Genomic DNA, 22146 nt, shown 5'->3' on the forward strand with positions numbered 1-22146 from the left:
GCATATCAAAAGAAACGGAACTGAAACAATGGAAACAGGATGCAATTCACTAGAGCAAAACAAGAACACTGTAGCAAGGTTTTCTGTTAGAAACAAAAATACTGCGACAAAAATTACTGAATATCCGAATGAGCAATCACAAAATTACTACAAGCCACGATCATCGGCCAAAAAAAACATGAAAACTTCTCAACCTGGAGATTTAAAAAAAAAAAAAAAAAAAAAAAAAAAAAAGTCACTAGTTTTGGATGTTCTTTCAATTCTTTTTTAAATTTTTTATACATGCATGAACACATACAAAGCTTAAATATCCTGAAGCTCATTTAGAACTTAATATTTGCCAGGTTCATCTGTTCTGAATAGTCCCTCATTTTGAAAGCAGATAACACAAAAATCACTTAAATTATTCAAAGGAAAGCATTTATTCAATGTGAGTATACGTAAAAGTAGAAGGTGCAAGGAAAGCTGTAGTATATGGCTTGTAGTGAAAGACTGATTTAAAGCCTCTTTTTAGTCCACACAATGGAAAACATTTACCAGTATCTTCTGCATAATTTTAAAATTTTATTGCAATGTATTAAAAACCTAAAGAATCAAGTAAAAATAAGTATAAACAAGATCATGGGAAAACCAGCAAAAATTACACATATTTGCTGATACCAGAGCTGACTAATATAGAAAAAAAATATTAAAATAATTTACCAGACGTGATTAAATATGACCAAAAAATACTTACAGATGGTAAAAACAATGTGAAGAGGCCTCCTCACCATTTTGAAATGGTATCAGAACATGACACCAGAAGGAGTTTGTCTTTTTCAAAGGTATCTACTTTTCCAAATGCATTACCATTTAAAATTAGAAGCCTAAACACTTCCATATGTATTTCTATCAAAATTTAAAGTAACAAAATAGTGGTAATCAGAAGTTATCCTATACCAACCTACTTTTTGAAGCTGCTTTAAAGTAACTGAGAATTTTTCAACCATATTTGAGTCATACAATTTCAGCATGTACACTAATAAGTATTTTACCTAGCAAAGCATTTGCTAATTTGAACCAAGATTTTCTCTTGTCTGTATTTTGTTTTTACCAGCCAGGTCCCTTCTACATTCCAGTTACCTCAGAACTAATTAACAGTATGTTTCATGCAACTCCCTAAGTCTTAATAAAGAGTAGACAAGAGTAGATTTTATCATTAAGACCTTTCCAAAGAAACCCTGTTATTACTGTAAGCTCGGAGATCCATATATGGACATTTTTGGCTATACCTTGTGCTAGCCTACTGTCTTTTTATCTGCCCCAAGCCCTATTTTCTTACTGGATTGAGCACTCATGTCTTTTTACTCACTTCTGTGCTCCCTGAGACAACAGCTTTGTCCACGTTCACTGATAGCTGCTCTTCAGTCTGGCAGACTCCCAATGACCACTCCGCACAGCGGTGATGAGCCCAGCAATGACCTAATGCATCAGGAAAAAAAAAAAAAGAGCTTTTGTTGTAGAAATCTGTCAAGCACTTCTGTAAGCATGGAACTAGTAGTAAATACTTGCCAATTAAAATGAACAGTCTCTTTTCCTCCTCTTTTTCGTGCTGCAACTTTTAATGCCCTTATTATCATACACTAAATGTATTGCAGATCCTATCAGACTCTAAATATACTGCAACTTTTTGGATATGTAACACATCTTCCTCTTCATTTCAGCACATTCTGTACATCTGTTTCTAATTTTTAGATGCCTGATCACATAATCATAGTAACAGAAGGGTGTATATGCAATATTTGTTTGTGAGACACAGGTACAGAACTACATCTGATCTTGTACTTCACTGTAGATAATATTTGCCTCTATTGTGTGCTCTTGACTTCTGACTCCCAATGACCAGGCACAGATCTGTGTGTTAAAGCAGAACAAGCTCACGTGATGCTTGAGAATTCTACACAGAACTCTTAAAAGCTCAAAATACAGCATGAACAGAAACACCACGTATACGACAGAAAACTGTGTCAATACAACAAACACATTGTAGATGCAATTAGAAATGTTTATCTATGTAACAAAACAATTCAAAATCTGTGGAATTGAAAAGTTATTTCTTAACAGATGTTCCTAATTCAGTTCTGGGAAAAACAATATAAATTATGCATGCTTCCAAAGGAATTGAGACAGCTTTACACTTGATTCAAAATTATGCTTTACACTAACTGCTGAAATTAGATACTTGGTCAACTTAATCATTCAGCAACAAAAAAGACTTTCACAAAAATGTCTGTAAGGGCCTAAGAAGAGTTGTCTACAAATAATAACAAGTTTTTAAAAAATCTTTATAAACCCCCTACTAATCCACACACGCTATGGTATAACTATTTAAAATGAACCACTAAATTTTATTTTTCATTTTTAATTAGAGTTTGAAATGAGTTGCCTCTATTGTTCTATCAATACTGCTCTTTTACAGTTTTCCTTCCACTAGTTCCAATAAACCCAAATTAGAAGCAGGAGATCAGATAAAACTACAGGATTAGAATTTCAAGAATTACACTAAGCTGTCTCATTCCTCTTTCCTTTTCTTCCCAAAACAGAACCATGATACCAAATATATCACTACCTGAACATTTCAGCAGTAGATTACAAACATTTCCCCAAGCAAAGCTGAAAATTATTCTGTCCAATACCTGAAGACTACACAAGAACACCACATAACACTGGAAAAAGCTCCAAATGCATCATCAAACACTTGACAAACACCAGAGCACAGAAAACCAGGAGCTGAAAAACTTCACTGTTATTATAGACAATTACTAGCAGGCAGGAAAGCAACATTTCTTACCTGTTGGCTCAAATAAGGCTTGAACATCAATGTCATCTGGTAAGCCAACTAAACTGAGTTCATCCCAGAATTTGACAACCTGATCGTCAGAAGCAGTTTGGGTGCTTACACTGGTACAAGATGCTAAACTCGATCGAGATCTGTGTTGGGGAGCAGAAAAAACAAAACTCAGGAGTGCCCACATTCTTTGTTCAATTAGCTAGATATTTGTTAATGATCTCAAAGTCAGGGAAAGTTAATATAATTTTTTTAAAAAATTGTAAAACAACATGAATGAAAACCTTCATTCCTCATACTTTAGCCAAACACAGTCCCCAAAACTCAGGTTTGCTGTTACAGATGCTATTCAAAGGACCAAAAAAAAGCTTTTGGTAAAATTCCCCTTTCCCAGCCTGCTCCCTTCCAATCCTTCAGCACATACACTCTTTAAAGTCCACATCTGCTTGATATTAAAACTTTTTCAGGCCTAGGAACTGACAACCAGGTAACAACAAGCAGCCTGTGTGACTCTGGGAAAGAAGAGATGTTTAAGGAACTAAATAGAGTGGTGTAAGCGGCAAGTCCAAGCTGCAACTTTCATATGGCCTTTTCCCTGCAGTCTTAACATCTGGTCCAGGGCAAAGCACTGACAGTATCCTTGAAGCCCAACATGGCCAGAGGTGCATAAAATACAGCAACTGTGGGAGGAGGTAGAAAAAAGACTGGGAGTGAAAAAGCTGCTTGGAAAGAAATAACTTTATCCAACACCATCAAGATTTAAAAAAAAAAAAAAAAGAGAGAGAGAGAGAGAGAGAGAGAGAGAGAGAGAAGCAGGGGGGAGAGGCATGGACAGGAGGCATGTGGGAGAAATGAAAAATGGCATAATATAAAGACTGTTATATTGTGGTGACATGGGAGGATCTAGTTTATAATTTTATTAATTTGTTCCCCAAATACTAATCTCTACCAAAAGCAATTAATAAAACTCAGGCTACTCCATTAAAAAGAAAGAAGCTATGATTCCTTCTCTTTTATTTCCTGCAGGCAAAAAACTATCTTGGACAGCTAAAGATGTTCATTACTAACAAAAGAAACCTGATCTCATCTGATGCTTCAGCAGTTATTAAGAAAGGGAGTGTTGTGTTTTCTATTAAGGTTCTTTGAGCTTCATTATTCTCCCTCATTAATAACTCAAATGTGTGTGCATTTGCTGCTACTTCTGAGTTTCTAGAGTTGAGACAGCACAAAAACACCTCTTTTTCCCAACTGCTTCCCTTCTGCTCATGACCTCTAAAAGAAAAAAAGACACTGAAAAATGACTTCCCACCCACAGGAATTTTAACCTGAGATAAATGAAACTTTCCTGAAACCTTCCTTTTCAGCTTTCCAGAAAACCACGCATGCTCTACTTAACAATTGTATTCAGAAATATATGGGGGAAAAAACCTAACTTGGGGTGGGGGGAAGCAACATCTTTCTTGAACAACCCAAGCAAGCATGAACCCTGTCATGACAGAAGCTGAACATCCACCTTTCTTCCCACCTCCCAACTTGCTAACTCTGGCACTGTTTACATTAAGAATCCCTTTACTAAGTATTAAATCACCCTCTTCTGCTCAACAAAGCTGTTCCTGAACACTGCCTGCATCCAATAGAGTCACCCCTAACATGAACCTCCTGCCCAAAACACAGAAGTTTAAAAGAACAATAAGAACAACGCCAAATCCCAGTTTGGGGGGTTTATTAACACAAGGCGGGTTTGTTAATGTGAACGCTTTCTCACAAAGCCATCTTAAGAACATCCCAATTTTCTCTGCATTTTCATCCTGTCCTGTCCCGATCTTCTGTATTTAACCCTTTGGTAAATAATATTTCATACGCCTATAAAACAAGAGCAGCTGTCCGAGCAGAGGGGGCGACTTTTATTAGCTATAGGAAGCACCATTTTTCCCTGTTAGCAATACACAATGTGTATTTTTACAACACCGACATAACCCTATGAACCGCCGCTGCACACCTGAGCAACATCAGCCAGCGCGAATCACACTGCGCAGCTTCTCCGGCAGAAGGCACAGCCCCAGCGCTCAAAATCTTCACATTTGAAACGTTAAGCTGAACGCGGCTAAATGAACGCGCATTAATTAAGCATTTTTGCAGTGTATTTTAGTCAGATTTAAAGAATAGCGGCCCGGCAGGAGGCCGCAGCCCGGCAGGACGCCGCGGCTCCTCAGGCGGCTCCGCCTCACGGGCGGGCGCGGCCGCCACCCCCGTTATTGTTTCACTTCCCCGGCCGGGCCCCGCGGGCTGGCGGCGGCCCCGCTCCCACAGCCAATCCCCGGCTTCCAGCACGGCCCGGTCGGCCCCACAGCCTTGGCCCCACGGCCCCGGCCACCCAGCCTCAGCCCCGCAACCCCGGACCTTCCACCGTCACGCCGGTTCATCGGCCCACAGCCCCGGTCCCGTCGCCGAGCCGAGCTTCCCCCCAAGGCCGCACACCCCTCACAATCATCCGCCGAATGAAACGGCGTCTCCCCGGCAGGGACGGCACCCACGGTGACAGAATCCCCACACCCACGGAGAAACTCCGGTGCAGACAGATTTGAAAACGCGCTTTCCCTGTCAGTCGCGCCGTGCGTGCCGTCGCCAGACGCACCCTCTATGCAACAAAACTTCACCGCGGAGCTGTGTGTAACTTCCTGACATTCTGCAGAATTACCGAGAGGTGGACCCAACCTGGGAGGGCTCGGGACACTGCCCTTCCATGGCTAAAACCACCCCGTTGGAAAACCTGCCCAGGAACCCCACACTTCTAGAGGGTAAGAGATGTGTGCTGTGTGCCTGCAGCAGCAATGCCGCCATTGCAAGAGCGGCGTTTGGTGGAGCATAAGCCTCAGCAAGATGGGCAGAGGCTTCTAATTACCCCACCCTACAAAATCCATGAAGTGTTTGAAGTCCATTAACTTCTCTCCTTGTGCATCCTTTTGCTTCAGCCTCACAAGTAAACCACTGCTTCCCAGTAACTGTTTCTTTTCTATATTCCTTCAAAGTCAAGATTCTCACTGGAGAAACCGATCTTTGAAAAGCAGAAGAGGTGCCCGTTCCTATACTGTTTGTGTTGTGTTTGTTTTTTAAAGCAAAAAAAATAAAAAATAAAAAATCACAAATACAAGTTATTTGCCAAAGCATCTGTAAAGATGCTTCCTGAACTGCACACAAAACACCAACCCCCTTCTTATTTAATGAAGAATGGACTTACTTCTTCTGTCCTCTCTGTTTGCGTGGCACTGAGTTTTGCCTTGGAGTTCTCTCACAAGCTCCATCGGTGCTGTCGCTGGCTTCACTCTTGTTTAAAGGCTGTTTTTTCCATGGGATAACGTACCCAGGAGTTGGACTGAATTGTTTTAAGTCTCCTTGTCCTAATGAGCTCCGTTCTCCACAGTAACAAAAGGCGCAGAGTTGTTCGCTGTGAAAGGGAAGAAAAACATTTCTTTTTTGAGGGGGAAACAACAGAGGATACTTCATCAACTTTCATGCCAATATAAACCAGACAATAAAAGTTTCTAAGTGCTCTCAGGTATCAGAATTCAGCATTCAGAAGCACTATTTCCAGCTCATCTAAAGTTTTTTGTTCACAAGACTGCATAATTAATGAACAAATGCACATATAATCAAATTATTGATACAACATTTTGTTAAAAAACTCTGTACCTCTAGACACATGTATTGGAAAAAGCACTGGAAAACAGGGCAAAAGGAAAAGAATGGGAGGAAGGACTTAACACACCCATCAAATGAACTCAGCATTGCCATAACAGAAAAGGTAAAGCTCTGCCTGTTTGAATAATTAGAACATAACTTCATGTCTACCTTTCTGTAAGCCCATACCTCTTTTGTGTAACACAATGTACAAAAACAATACACCAAAAAGGTTTAGTGAATCCTTGGAAAAAATGGAATAATGAGAAAAAAATCACAGCAATGGCTACAGTCACACGTATCAGGGATATGACACACAAATCCAAATAGTCTCCTTTTATATTTAAAAAACAAAGCGATGCCTAAGAGTTTTACAAGAGGAAATGTATATTTTGAGAACTGTGACTGCTACAATGTCCCTGTACCATTTGCAATTATGTTTTAGCATGCATAACATAGCAACAGCATTGAATTGACAGCTCTGACAGCACTCCTTGTGTCACATCATATGGAAGCTACTGAAAAATATTTCTATAATAAACATATCCACAAACTTAAAATGTGAACTTGTGCAACTAATGCAGTTTGCATTAAAGTAAGGCCATTTAACACATTTTTTTAATGCTTAAATGAGCAGTTCTGTTTTCTTCGTATTTATGCCCTGAAGACCCTAAAAAGATGCCTCAGGGAATCAGACACTTAAGAGGCTTGGTTTAGCCTGGATCCTATTTAAATAGCTTTACAATCTGTAAGGTGGCACACTTGGGTTTGGGGCATTCTGTGTTGGGTGGGTGGCTGCAGGAAGGTCAGGTGAGAGGAAGCAGAAACCTTAAGGCTGAACTCCTATATGATACTCACTAAATTATGGGGAAAAAATACAGAGTGCCCATGCTTTTCATCCAGGTGAGGCAAGAGCAGCAACCAAAAGAGGCAAAAGCAGAAAAGGAAAGTTCCAGATCAGAAGAGAAGACCCTGAGAATCCAGCAAAGGCCTTTAGATTTGGTTTAACATACTCTGTGCCTGATCTTTCTGACCTCACCATAGAGCAACACTATGGAGAAAAAGAGAAGAAAAAGGAAAGAAGAAGAAAAACAAAACACAACAACCCCCCAAAACAAGTGGGTGCATAAAATGCTTTTGAACTACTCTACTATTACAGTACTGGTAATAACTGACAGCCAGGTAAAGGGAACAGCAAGTCACAAGCCCAGAATGAAGCCAGTTACTTTTACTTATGCTCTATAAATAGGATTGCACTTTCCCTAAGGCAGAAAGACCTTTGGGGACATGCAGGTTGGTAGGCTGGTAAAAAAGGTCCCATTCATTGTATCCAAATTAAGACCCTACCACAGTACTGTTAGGAAATATTCATCCTCACATTCATGGCCTTGGCCTCACTGATCCTGCCTCAGCCAGCACAACCCCTGGTGCTGAAGGTAAATGTCTGACACATTCACAGAATCCTAGAAAGTTGGGGGTTGGAAGAGATCTCTAAAGATCTTTTCATCCAACCCCTCTGCCAGAGCAGGGTCACCTCCAGCAGGTTGCATAGGAACACGTCCAGGTGGGTTTATACATTTGTAAATGTCTCCAGGGAAAGAGACTCCACAACCTTCCTGGGCAGCCAGTGCTCTGCCACCCAAAAAAATTGTTCCTTATATTTAAACAGAACCACCTATGCTCCAGTTTATAACCATTATAACTATTCCAGGAATTTTTAGAAAAAGATATCCACAGAAAAAGGATGCAAGGAAAACACAGGTAAATGTAGCATAGAAGAAGGAAAAATGAATTCTTACAGCTAAAAAATATGTCTACCTTAAAGTTAGTTTTTCATTTAATAGAGAAACAAGTAAGTTACTATTTGTATGTGAGTGAATATAACTACTAAGCTACCAGTGAAACCTGATCTGGCCTCACAGGCAGAATTTGTAAGAAGGGAAAGCAAACCTATTCCTGCCTTTGAGACTAGAGACTTGTGAGGAGATTTAAGAGATTTAAACAGGCAGCACCATGATATACAAATTACACTAGTTACAAACACAAGATTATCCACAGTGGAATAAATAATTACTCATACATCCTGTTAGGACAGACTATCACTGCTCATTTAAAGACTCAAGGACAATTATGAATAAATAAACAAAGGTCCTTAAAGTGAAGTCGTGGCAAATACCTGATAATGTTAAGGTTTATGAAATAGAAATACAAAACAGGAATTAAAAAAAAAACCCCACAAAACTTTTAAAGCAGCTGTAGCTGAAAAAGGAACACAGGGGTAAAGCTGGTATTTCTGGAGCCTGTAAGGCAGCTCAGGTATCACAACTTCCAGCAGTAGCTTTCTGCAGGCAGAGTGAAGTGAAACAACAGCAAATTTCACAGCTACTCTGCAGCGTGGTGTGGACAGCTGTGAAGCTGTCAAGAATCATATGGTTTGTGCTACTGCTCCTGCTCCAGCAAAGCTGGGGAGAGAAGCTGAAGCAAATGCTTGGGCACTGGCTGTGAGGAGGGGGCTGGGGGAACCCTTTGCTAGAGGTTTGTGAGCAGTCAGATGCAGAATACAGGAGCAGCAGAAGATTCCCAGAACACAGCCAAGAGACTGTGGGGCTGAGATGGAGAGGAAGGACTATAAAATGGGGAAGAAAAGGTTTCACTTTTTAAAGGGTGGGTAAGCAAAGGGGCTTCAAATATATCAGGCACCTTGATACCTAAAAATAGATGGTGGCAGCAAACTCCTTGCCTGGTATCTGCATGTTAGAGAGACTGCAGGAAAGCCATGGTCCTCCTCTTCCCCACTTGTCACCTTGCTGATTTTCCATGCAGTACAAAGTGGCCATTGCTATCACGTAAGCCTTTTAGGTTTAAACGCTCAGTAAATATTTGAAGTTATGTCTGGATGGGCAGAAGGTAGCATTTTTTTATTCCTATCATCTGAAGACTGCAGGAACTACTTACAAATCCACTTTCCATATGTCAATATGCAATTAGGGGATTTAAATCTGTGATGCAAGAAGAGCTCTCATACTGAAGATAACGAAATTGAGATACTGGCAACTCTTAAGATCAAACCCTAGATCTGTTATCGTAATTAGCATATTTTCAGAACTGGCTAATTTGGAATGGGATAACAAGCAAGAGACAATGTGTCACATATCTTTTTATAAGCTACTGAGGAAAAAAAGAAAGAGAAAGCTCACGAGTATTACATTTAAGATACATCTATGCTGCTCCAAGCCGAAATAAAACTTCATCATTATTTGTAACGTCAAACTAATCCCTGAATTTTCCCAGAACAAATGCTCCTTCTTCAGATAGTTTTAAAATTTCTCACGTGGTTTATTACTACTTGGTTCTTATCTAAGTCACCCCATCTCAGAGTATTCCTGTATGCACAAAAACTTTAATACATGAAGCAGGAAAAAATATGTCCAGAACAAACCAGACACACTGAGTTTAAGGGAATGCAACAAGAAGCAATGAGGCCAATGCCTGAAGCTCATGTCTGTTCCTACCAAGCCATGAGAGGAGATCCAGACTTGGATCTTGGTGCCCTTTCTAACAAGAAACATGTCAATCTCTGCACTCTGCCAAACATTTTCTTCTACAAGTTCTTATTTCATTGAGTTGCCTGCTCAGTGCCTCTTCCTCACACAGAATTTACTCACCTGACAGAAATCTAAAGATGCTAAAATCCTCTCCAGCCCACATCACAACAAAGAAAAATGAAATACCCACCAGCCAGTTAGTCCTGGAGGAAGGGAGAAGAACAGTGACTATTTCCTCTACTTGACTGATGACACAGTCATTAGGACTCATCCTTAAACACAGACTTTCCCATTGAAAGGAGTTCATTTCAACACATGCAATATTGGGCAACTAGTTGCACAATATTAAATTACAACCAGAGAAGATGAAACATCTTCTGGCTTGCTTGCAAATATTCCGTTAAAGAACTAAAGTAAAACTGATAATCTCCAAAACTTTTTTTTAACATAATTAAGGCTGACCATGAGGATTACCAACATTTCAAGCACACCAAGTGCTGCTGTAGTTATACTCCCAAGAGTAAGCAGAAGCCCCTGGAAAATGACACTGGGGTATCCTGTGTCAGCCAAGGCTCCTTGACAATAAGCAGATGTGCAGGCTGACTTATGTAAACATGTTTTGTTTGTGCAGTGTCTTGTATCTCACAAATCTACACTTGTGTCTGCACGAGTGTTGTGCTGTGAAGCTCGTGGAAACCTTCAAACCATCCACGTGAGTCAGTGAAACCCCCAACAGTACCAGATGTGAGCTCTCATTCTCATGCCAATTTTTCATACCTGACTAGAAGGGCTTGACCATCTGCAACGATATGGGGCACTGCTATCCACCTGAAACTCTGTGTATACAGCTGAGGGAATAAATTTCCTTCCTCATTTTCACAGGAAACACTTCCATCAATGTCACCAAGATCCCTGTGCAGCTGAATAGCAAGGAAGGTGGCAAGTGGCCTATGCTGCATGACTATTGGTAAGAAGCTTGAAGTTATTACCACCCTTCTAGTGGTGAAGGAGGTAGACTAAAGAAAATCCTGACCCCATCTGCTCTGCAGAAAAGTGTTAAAAGTCCTTTAACTTTCAGGAGAACATGCAGAGGGGAATCCAAGCATCCTGCAGAGCTGAAGAGAAGTTGTGAACAGCACAGGAAATACAAACTTAGGAATTCAATTCAAGAGATACCCTCCTCGTATTTTCTCAAATGCCTCCCAGCCTACTGTAGGACGCCAGTTTTCAATGAAGTTTTACCTTGCATTCACCTCCTCAATCAATGTAATTAAAAGCAGAGGTCGTTGCTCTTTTTTGCCAGGAAAAGGCTATGGATCAGAGCTGAGAATACCCAAGGCACACCACGTCCAGCGAGATCCACTATAACCACTGCCTTAACATTAAATGCTAAGTTACAGATGATCAGTACTGCCATTTGCTATGAAAATCGTTGCACTAAAGTTAAAAATAAAATAGAAAGCATAAAAATAAAGATCCAGTTCATTCACACTTTGGGTTGAAAAAGAAGGTGAAGAAGGTATCGTTTGATTTTTGCTGAGTTTCGTTGTTTTTAGAGGAGTTATGCAGTACTTTTTCTTGGTGTCTGGAAATGCCTTCAGGATGTCTTTTTCACACCCTAGCATTTTTTGAAAGGTGAGATGTATAAAACCTTGGGTTTTGTCGCCAAAGTTGTTACAGAAATTTAAAATGTTTTTAACACCTATTTTCCACAATTAACATTAAGCTTTACACAATGAAATGGAGTATTTGGAAGCAAACCAGAACTTCAGAGCATCATTTGTACTGATTTCTGAAGCACACTGATGACAACTGGCCTTGAGAATTCCTCACTTACCTAGCCTTTTTAGTAGTTTCAGCATAAGTTAAAAGCCTAAATTAAATGCAACAGGGCACCTAATATGTATTTAGCTATGCTAAGTTGTGCTAACACAAAAACTACCTTGCCTTCAAGCTTGTTTCATGCTGTTATTTAAATAGTAAATTGCTTTTCTCCTTAGTGAAGATGCACCACTGCATCATTTATGTAAATTCAAATTAAGACCCACAAGCTACATTTTAAGTGAAAAAAAGATTTCTGGCTTAAAACAATACCATGTATGCATCAGTGTATGTTCTGATATATGTGTGATATTCACAGAAATGGAGTGATTGTAGAACCCAAGTCTTTAGATAAAGCCTTTCAGCTTCATCTAAATATCCTGTAAATATCTGGACATCAATAACGAAGTGGCTTGAAAGGACAGAACTCAAGAAAACTCCTTAGGTGAACACAACAACTTCACATTGGTTAACCACCTAATAAATCACCTTGCTGAATGAATGATACAGAGAGAAGGATGAAAAGTGCAACATGGAGACACCACAAAGAGAAAGATGCAAAAGTTCTCAGCTGCAAGCTACAGTTACTTGTTTGATGTGCAAGTTGTTCTCCTTCCAATAGGAAACTGAATCACAGAACAACTTGAAATTCTGAAGTGGTTTAACACTGTCACAGAGTTGGTTTTGAAATGAGTATGTAACTTCTACCACACAACTTTTAAAAAAAGGAGGGAGTTTATATGAACTTCAGGTGAGGAATTTTAAAATCTCAAGTTTGCACAAAGCAATTAAACTGCATTAGACAATAACTGCTTTCCAATTTTTTCAAACCAGCATAGATGCAGTTCTACAGCCATATAATAGGCTTAAAGTTGCTCTTCTCATTTGAAAGAAAGAAAACATTAACCTCTAAACTCCACCAACAAAGCAAAACATTTTACTAATATTTAAAAACTGAAAAATATGAAAATGTGGTCTTATCCACTGCCTATGTGTACCAGCTTTAAAAAAAACTAATGTTAAAAGCTCTATTAGGATTTCACAAACCAGAAATGCAGCAGGGGTTACCAGAATCCATCTAGATTCCAGATCCATCTAGAAATCATTCTTTAACACCTGAACTGACTCGCTCTCACAACCAAAAACCTCACACAGAATGCAACTGTGAGCACACCTGAAGGGTGACACTTCAGACAATTTTCGGAGGTGATTTAACCTGTGAGTTCTCAAACCCAAACTAGAATTACAGTCACCTGCATCTTCAGTGTGCCTCTGTGCCCAATAAAGTATTGTCTGTTTAAGCAAACTCCCTCTCTTTGCAAATCAACATAGATCACAGCAAAACTGCATAAACCTTGCAGGCAACATCATATGAACAATAAATTGGGTCTTAATGACCTGAAAGTTACTGAAGTTTAACATATGCCAGGTCAGCTTTCAATAGCAGCTTTTTCAAGAAAGCTTCCTCAGAATTGTTCAGTCATATTGGGGAATGGAATAACATGCTGTTCTGCATCATTCAAACTTTGCTGGTTTTCTTTGGAAGCAAAGTGGGGTGCTTTAGTCAAAACTGTGCTGGGTCAGAGAAAAGGTCCATCCGACCCTGTATGGTCAGTGTTAGAAACAGGATAATAAGACACATAATTAAATAGCAGGACAAACATACCTGTGCCTCCCAATACTTTCATCAGTTCAGCCTCCCTATATCAGTTGTGATTCCTATGTTCAGTAATTCTGTTCATGAGCTTGCCCAGTCTCAAAATCACATAAATTTTCATCAATCCACAACATCCTTTGGCAAGGATTTCCATGTCACTCTGGACAACTGCCTGGTGTGCAAAGAATCACCTCCTTTTATTTTGCATCTAGCCTTTTAAGTTTGATTTGACAACACTCAGTTTCTTGCATCAAAAGAAACAGAACAATCAAAATAGAGCCACCCCCCCAATACCCCCTGTGACTCTGAATCCTCTTATCTTCCTCCTCTGGTCTCTTATAGAATTAAGAGTCCTAGATGGCTCAGCTGGAAGCTACTTCAGGTCTTTGATCAATCATTCTGCTGTTCAGTGAAGCTTTAAATTTTTACTATATTCATTTTTGAAGTTAGAGATTCACTTTCTGTAACCCTATGAAAATTAGTCCAAACTTGTTTCTCTAAACACTTCTTACCTTACCAAGTAGATAACAAGCAAAACTTCAGCCCACTGAAGCTACAAGGACAAAAGTGCTGTCTTCACTAAACATGCTCCATTCTTTCTCAGTCCCCATGTGCAAACAGCCTCCATGTACACCATGCTTACCCCATGAACAATCATCCTTCCAGCAAAGGTTGGAGAAACTCACAGGGATCATCTCTGCAACTACAGCTTAGGGATGCTGTGAGTCCAGATTTTCCCATTTAAACTGCCTGTACCTTCAGTCAGCTGTAAAATGGAAGTGAAGGAAGGAATGATGAATGGACAGGGCATGACAGAGAGCTTGCTATGTGAGGGAACTGGAAGGTGGGGGGGAAACAGGACATTTGACTATGGGAATAACACAGATAACAGAAAGCCAAAGAAAGCAGGAAGAGAACAGAGCATCAGCTGGCAAGAAAATGAACATGAAAATGGAGAAAGGGGTGAGAAGAAATATTGTGTCCCAAATGCCTGTCAGAGAGCTACCAGAAATGGAGGGAAGGAAAATGCAGATCAGACAAAGAGCCAAAACAGAAGAAACTGCAACCAGGTGGACACTGAAACAGTGATTAGGACTGATGAGCAGAAACTAGGATTGGAAAAGTATAGAGAATGGGAATATGATGAGCTGTCAATAACATGAAAAAGACAGGAGCCTAACAAAGAAATCTGAAGGTGAAAGAAAGATGAATGTGACATTTGGAAGAAATGAGCAAGATGCTGTATTCACTCAACAATGGAACAGAACTAAAGATCCCAGCCTTGTAACATCACTTGTGATTAACAAGTATCTGTGCAATCCTCTGACAAAGCAGGCACCCCATCTGCTTCTGAGCTGGTCTGCTTGCAACACCATGTCTCAAGTACTGCTGTCTGTCCTTCAGCATGGTCTGACATGATGACAACCATGAAAACCTCTTCATGGGATGCTTCTGTCTGTCTGTCTACCTTCTCACAGAAGAAAATCCGTCCAGTCAACAGACCTGACATGCCAGTCCTAGGCTTGCTGTCCATCAGTGGCAGGACAGAGCCAGGTGGTGACACACAGACTCAGTTTCATGGGGGAGAAACAAAAAAAAAATGCCTACAAACATTCATGAGATGCTAAGAGCAGGACTCCAGAAACCTGGCAGGCAGAAGACACTTCTAAGTATGGTTACTGTGGTTGGACTCATTTAATGCAACAGATCCATTGGAGGGGCAAAGTTCCATGTAAATTAAAGGCCTGGTCATATGTGTCATTGATCATGGGTGTCAAATCCCACAAGGTACAAGTTCTGTATGAGAGCACTGAGCACATTATAATGATCACAATGTCATTTGTTCAGCCTAAAAAAAAGGGCAGGATAAGGCTGCCTGTGAAACCTTTCTTGGACCTCATTTGTGCAATACCTTCTGTGTGGACCATCTAGAGACAACTCAAAACAGTGAGAAGAATCAGCACTCAAGAAAATATCTTCTACAGAGCAAGTATGAACAAATTTGGGATTTCTGTTCTGAGGTAAAGCATGCTGGGGAAATTAACTGAGAGCCTTTTGCAGAAATGTATTCTCCATTATCTTTAATAAAAGTAAAAATGAGATAAACGCAGAGTGAGGAGAGTGTGGGTTAGATGTGAGGAAAGTGGTTCCAGCAGTAAAATCAAGGAAGGGAGTGGAAAGGACTGTTTAGAGAAGATCAGGACTTTTTATTATTGGAAGATTTAAGAGCAGTTTATGTAAACTGCTGTCAGGAATGACAGCTCTAGATATCTGTCTTGGAAAAGAAGATGAACTAGATTACTTCCAAAGGTCCCTTCCTGCCCTATGATTCTGAGATAGAGCTGCTTTAACAACAGTCTCTCATAAAATTCTTGAGTCATCTCCAGAAGAGTTCTGTATGAACAGACAGGAGGGACAACCAGTAAATATTTAACTTGCTTCTCATTTTTCAGTACATGGTCTTAGTCTTTACCTACTGTGTCCTAGAAGTCAAAGTTGTAATTTTAGTCTGGATGAAACTGATCATTGATATAATGCAGGAATATAATTTCACTCCTATTAAACAATTTATTTTTATAACATGAAGGAATGCTGTCTCCACTTTGCAGATGCAGAAGTCAAGCACTGACTTCAGAGGAAGATACTGTAAATGCTGACAAGGATTTAGGTTTAAAAGCATAACGGCAAAACTCTGCACTGATTTCAAGTGCCTGATCATGAGGTCTATTCTCTGAAGAAAGAATTCTTGTAGAAAAACATTCATGTAAAACTACAAACTGTTTTATAATATATATTTATGAAGAAAAATAATCAGTTTTAAAGTCAATATTAATAGCTGGTATCTCCTAAAAGACATGCTTGACTTTGCAACTTTAACATTTTTTATTTTGCTTTGTTCACAAATCAGCAGATGTTCTCCAACCACCCCTTTTTGATGGAATAAAACCCTTCAGCCCTCCATCTACAGACTCCAAACTTGATCTTAGAAGCAGCAACAAAATAAAGGGGAATAATGCAGTTGGTCTGGAATGGAAATTATGTGTTTTGTCCAACTACAAGTGAAGCAGGAAAGCATGAAGGTGTATTGCCAGGGTTTTTTTTTTTGTAGTTTTAGCAACAGTCTCACAAGGACAGATACTAAGCAGACCAAAGAACCAAAATCAAAAAAGCAGAGTGAAAGCTTCTATGTATTTAAACAATATTCTGACTTCATGATTATGGCAAAAGGACTGAAAATGTGCAATTCATGCCATTTACAGTCTCTGGACGTATATGAAAAATAAAATTAATCACAAGGTGTTTTGTTCTTTTATGAAATTGTGTTTCTAGGCCATTCTCTTTAGCTTTTAATGCTTGGAGCTGCCAATGTGGGAAAGAGGAGGAAGGTAGAAGTGGGCTCTGCTGTGAGTCGCAGCCGGTTGCTGGCTGCTCTTCCCCTGCTCCCTGCAGGCAGCACAAACCAAGGGAGCAGATTCCTTTCAAAGAAGCTGGATTCCACTCAGCCATAAGTCCTGAGCTGACAGCAGCTTCTCACAAGCTTATAAAAAGGGAACAACCAAAGGAAAAGGCTCCAAAACCCGTGACACTCATGATATATAAGAGTTGGCAGCATTACTTTTACCACTGCCAGGCTTGATAGTTTATCTTTGCTTGACGTTATTGCCCCTCCCCACATGTGGTCAATAATTCACTCATTCCTTCTTAGCACACACACACCTCAGTCCCTTCAGCCCCCCTGCCCCAGGATGGCTTAGATACTATTTATTTTAAGTGTTTATGGCATGTTGCTTTCTAAGCATTAACCCTCAGTCTCTGCCTCAATCCCATTTGCAGAGAATAGTTCTCTTAGACTCCCACATCCCACCTCAGAAAGGTTTCAGCACTGATCATCTTCTCTCTCACCTTTCTCTTGGAAGTTCTTAGTTTAGCCTCAGTCTCAGGAAGGATCCAGTGAAAAATAACACACAAACCAAGTTTTGGCTAATCTCTCAGCTACTGACATTCCTATCCTAGTTCTGATGTATCCTACTATGCCCAAATCACTATTTTTTCAAAATATATTTTAAATACATTTAATATAGATTAAAATAAATTATTTAATATAAAAGGCTTAATTTTATGTCCTGTGTCCTGTGCTTCTCTAACTCCTTTATCTTCACTACCAAAGACAGAAACTCAGAATTGTCTTATACACAGCTGTGAAAAACTGTGATGCAAAAGTAGCTCCACTTACACCCACATCTACTTCTGGTAGAGGCTTTGGTTCTTTTTCTGTGTTCTAGGCAATTTCCTCACTGACTGTTACAATATACTCACATAATTTTCCTATGTCTCATATACCTAAATTTATTTCTAATTATATAAATATTTCCACTGGATTAAGTTACTTTTACTATAAAAAATAACAATCTTACCAAAAAAGAGATTAGGCTGATGAGTATGATGAATTCAGAAATCACCTTCAGAACTACATCCCCAAGTCACAGATTTAAAGTCTCTGTGGAATCACACCTTATCCTAAATCTTAGTACATTTCCACCCACCATTACACAATCAAACGTCACTGGTGTGTGTTATTTCACACATTATATTTTCTCCTAAGAAACCATAGCCAAGCCACCCCAAATCCAGAAATCCAGTCCACCTACCCCTGCATGGCTCAGTGGCAGTGTCAGCACACCACAGACAATGCTACAGATGATTGATTGATTGATTGATTGATTGATCAAGGAGTCACAGATCAGAAGAGGCTTTCTTCTGCTAGGTTTCAAGATACAGTATCAAAAAAAACCCTGAAATCTTCCCTTCCCCCATTGTTATGAGGATATCAAAGCCTTCTGCAACACCAATTCTGGATTTGTCTGGAAAAAAATTACCTGGGATCAGAGAAACCTCTGACTCCCCATTAACTGTTTTCACATCTCCTTAATATATTTCTTTCCAAAATGTCAGAGATAGGGTCTGACTACTCTTATTTTAATTAAAAATTAATAACTCTTAGCTTTTTAATGTTTTGATTGGCCAAATCAATGGGCCTGTATAGTCTTTCAATCTTGACTAATCGAGGTCAACACTTCCACTTGGCAGGAAGAGTAAGTTGAGGGCAAATAAGGGCTGGTTCAGAATCATGCAGAAGTTGTTTTGGATTGCTGTTGTCTAGCTTCTAAGAAACATGTTTATGGCCAGAGCAAGTGTTGTAACCAACTGTTCACAATAACAGCAAGAAAGTAACCTTGAGAAGAACTGAGAATAGAAGAAACAGCATTAAAACTTTTGCAAATGATCAAAACCAAGGTCAAATAAAGAACCAAGACAGCTGTTCAGTTCAAGGTGCTTTGTATATTTACTGCAATTTAGTACTAGCTTTGGAAAGTTCTGTTAAGAACAGAAAAATTTGTGTATTTCATTTCAGTAGATCTAATTAATCAAAATTCTGTAGGAAGGGAATTATCTCAGGGAATTTAGTAAGTTTGTGAGCATGTAAAACACAAAAATTATATGTGCAGCAAAGAGCTGAAGTAATTTTTTGTGCATGGAAAATAAGTTCTGTGTCAGATTAGGAGGAAGTAAAATGATGAGGATGATTCTCTCCAAGTCTTTCAAAATATAATTACACCTGTAACTGTCTGGTAACTGGGAACAGAAGTCACCGCAGCAGAAGAGACAGCTACGGGATTAAGAGCTGCTATCTGGGCTTCAACAGAGAAGTTCTGCTAAAATTCTGTAATAATGTTTCAGCAGTGACCATGGTGTGTCCTGGTTTTCCTCAAATAATGTAATTAATACTTTTGCTGCTTTTTCATTAATTTAAATTGGTAAGAAGTTGAAAAAATACGAACTTTATTTTCTGTATTATAAATCCTGAAATAAGGAAGAATGCAGTAGAAATTATAAAAGATTTGTTTTACTTTGTGCCTGAAAATATACACATACAAGCTGAAACTTCAGAAATAAGGATTTTAAGAAATATGGATCTGCTAATATATCATTTTATCAGTGGGAAAGCTTCAGTAATCACATTTTATCTGACTTCACTTATGCCTGCTTTAATTTAAACAGATATTATGCTGTAATTCAAGGGTTTACCAATGCAGTTTGAGGACAACACTCAGGGAATGTGCTTTTCACCTTGACCTCCCTGTATGTCATAGAATCATAGACTCATAGAATTGGCTGGGTTGGAAGGGACCTCAGAGATCATCAAGTCCAACCCTTGATCCACTCCCGCTGCAGTTCCCAGCCCATGGCACTGAGTGCCACATCCAGTCTCTTTTTAAATATCTCCAGGGATGGAGAATCCACCACTTCCCTGGGCAGCCCATTCCAGTGTTTGATCACCCTCTCAGCAAAGAAATTCTTTCTAATGTCCAACCTCAACCTCCCCTGGCACAACTTGAGACCTCTTGTGCCCTCTTGTCTTGCTGAGAGTTGCCTGGGAAAAGAGACCAACTCCCCCCTGGCTCCAACCTCCTTTCAGGGAGTTGTAGAGAGTGATGAGGTCTCCTCTGAGCCTCCTCTTCTCCAGGCTGAAGTTAATGTCAGTAAAGCCATCAGTCTCAAGCACGGGCTGCTCTTGCCAGTGCTTCAAAGCATGTCCCAAACCTGTGCCCCAAGCACTCTGCACCCCATTGCCCAACTCCCAGCCCTGCTCCTGACTCAGCACCTTCCTCCTCACTCCCTCACTAACCTGGTTTTAGCTTCCACACCCACAGAGGCAGTGGAGCTTGCAGACTCCTCGGATACTGAGCGCTGTAGGACTGGTGTTAGCTGCTTGGTGCTGTCCACTTCCGTTTGGGCATCCTCTTCTGCAGATTGCTCTTTGACTTCTGTTTAAAAAAATAAGAATAATATTTACTTTTTTAGTATTTCATCTAGTTGTTTAGACCATGTAAGCTGCAAAAGTGGGTTTTATTTATAGATAAATTAGCAAATATAGGTGTTCACAGACACAACAAAATTTAGGAAGTAAAAAACTTACTATCCTTCACATCTAGCTAAAGCATGAAATTGAATGCTTAGGAAGTTATTTCCACAACACAATATACCTACACCACTGTGAACTAAAGATACTCAATAAGTAATGAGGAATGGGCAGGGGGAGCATTGCTCAAAAACAACCTTTTCACATAGGGTTGCAGTTTTAGACAACCTCATTCTCCAACATCTCCTCTTGTGCACCTGCTCTGCCATCCCTAAACAGACAGCAGGGTAAGCACACTTAATTTAGGGTATAATAAACCTTTTTTTCCTCCCAGATGAGCTATAACTTTGATCAATTCTCTTAACTAGTTCATTCCTAATTACACTAACACAGGGTTGAAGAAGTGAAAGAAGAAAGCACACAGTTTACGCCAGCTTGAGCTTCATTCTGAACTCTAGGGTTATTAGCAATTTTTGCAGCATACTTTTAATTTCATCAGTTGTGAGACAAAAATATTTACACCTCCAGCTGACATTCCTGTGTGCCTAGAAAGTTTGCTCAGAAACATGAAACACCAAGTTGCCACTACATGCAACTTAAATCCCTTTCCCATTTGGTTCACAGGGAACCAGGGATCTGTTCATGGGGACAGCAACGTGGTGCTCCAAGAGCATCTGGATGCCCAGGAACCAGGCTCTAGCTGGAGAGCAGTAACATTCAGTATTTCTGCACTCCTCCATACTTTGATTTTTTTAATCCAAATAAAAACTATATGACTCTGGCAGATGTTCTTTGGCATGTCAAGCTTAAGACACTACTGTCTCCTCCTGTAAGTGCCCACAGTTGCCACTGAGGCACCAATAGATAAAAGTTCTTTCAAAAAACGACCAGTTATGAGTAAAGCAAGAGACTATTTAGAGGATTTAAGCAGAAGATACATTCCTTTTTAAAAAAAAAAACACAACAACAAAAAAAAACCAACAAAAACCCCACAAAAAAATCTCCAACAACCCAATGTCAAAATATAACCAATTATTGCAAAGGAGAAATGCCTCAGTTGGAGAAATGGATGGGTAGAAGAATCTAGAACATGGGTGGGCATGCTCAAAACCTTCTTCAAGCTTAAATCTTATTTATAAGAACAATAAAAGAGAAGAAAATCCTCAGAACACAAAACTGCATAGTTTGGTCTGTAATATTGAAAATCTTTCTTGTTTGATATAGGGAGGTTTTAAGTAAAATTATCCTTTAACCTAGAGTGGACTCATTTAGGAAGACAATGCATAACACTTAAAATACTAAATGAAAACAAACTGAAGAAAAACACACACACACACACACACAAAAAAAAAAAAAAAAAAAAAAAAAAAAAGTAAAAAAAAGTAAAAAATTCCTATTTATGCCTGGGTATGTCAGACACTTATTTGAGCTGGTGCAAACAGGAACTGCTTCACCTATTTCAGTTAAGCTATTCAGTAACATACATTGGAAATGTTTTGGACATCTGAAGCATCAAAAAATGACATGTACAAAAGACAAATGCCCAGTCTACCAACCTACCCTGGAAAAAAAAAAAAAAAAAGCTGGACAATCATTTGACACTGCTGGGAATAATCCTTTGTAACTGCATAAATGGTACTGCATAAGAAACAAAACAAAATAAACCAAATCCCCAAACCGTTCTTGTTTTTGTATG

At 39.5% G+C, this 22146-nt stretch overlaps 1 protein-coding gene across 31 annotated transcripts in view; it reads right to left on the minus strand.

The window, feature by feature from the left end:
* KMT2C (lysine methyltransferase 2C) overlaps positions 1-22146 on the minus strand; it is a 197041-nt gene that overhangs the window by 113710 nt on the left and 61185 nt on the right. For all 31 annotated transcript variants that reach the window (XM_071734713.1, XM_071734685.1, XM_071734711.1 and 28 more), the window contains 4 exons: positions 20217-20355; positions 6066-6272; positions 2831-2970; positions 1352-1461 (listed from right to left, as the gene is read on the minus strand). In XM_071734713.1, coding sequence (XP_071590814.1) covers positions 1352-1461; positions 2831-2970; positions 6066-6272; positions 20217-20355 — 596 coding nt within the window. The remainder of the gene's footprint in view (positions 1-1351; positions 1462-2830; positions 2971-6065; positions 6273-20216; positions 20356-22146) is intronic.

This window comes from Heliangelus exortis, chromosome 2, assembly GCF_036169615.1.
Source record: "Heliangelus exortis chromosome 2, bHelExo1.hap1, whole genome shotgun sequence".
Lineage (NCBI taxonomy): Eukaryota > Metazoa > Chordata > Aves > Apodiformes > Trochilidae > Heliangelus > Heliangelus exortis.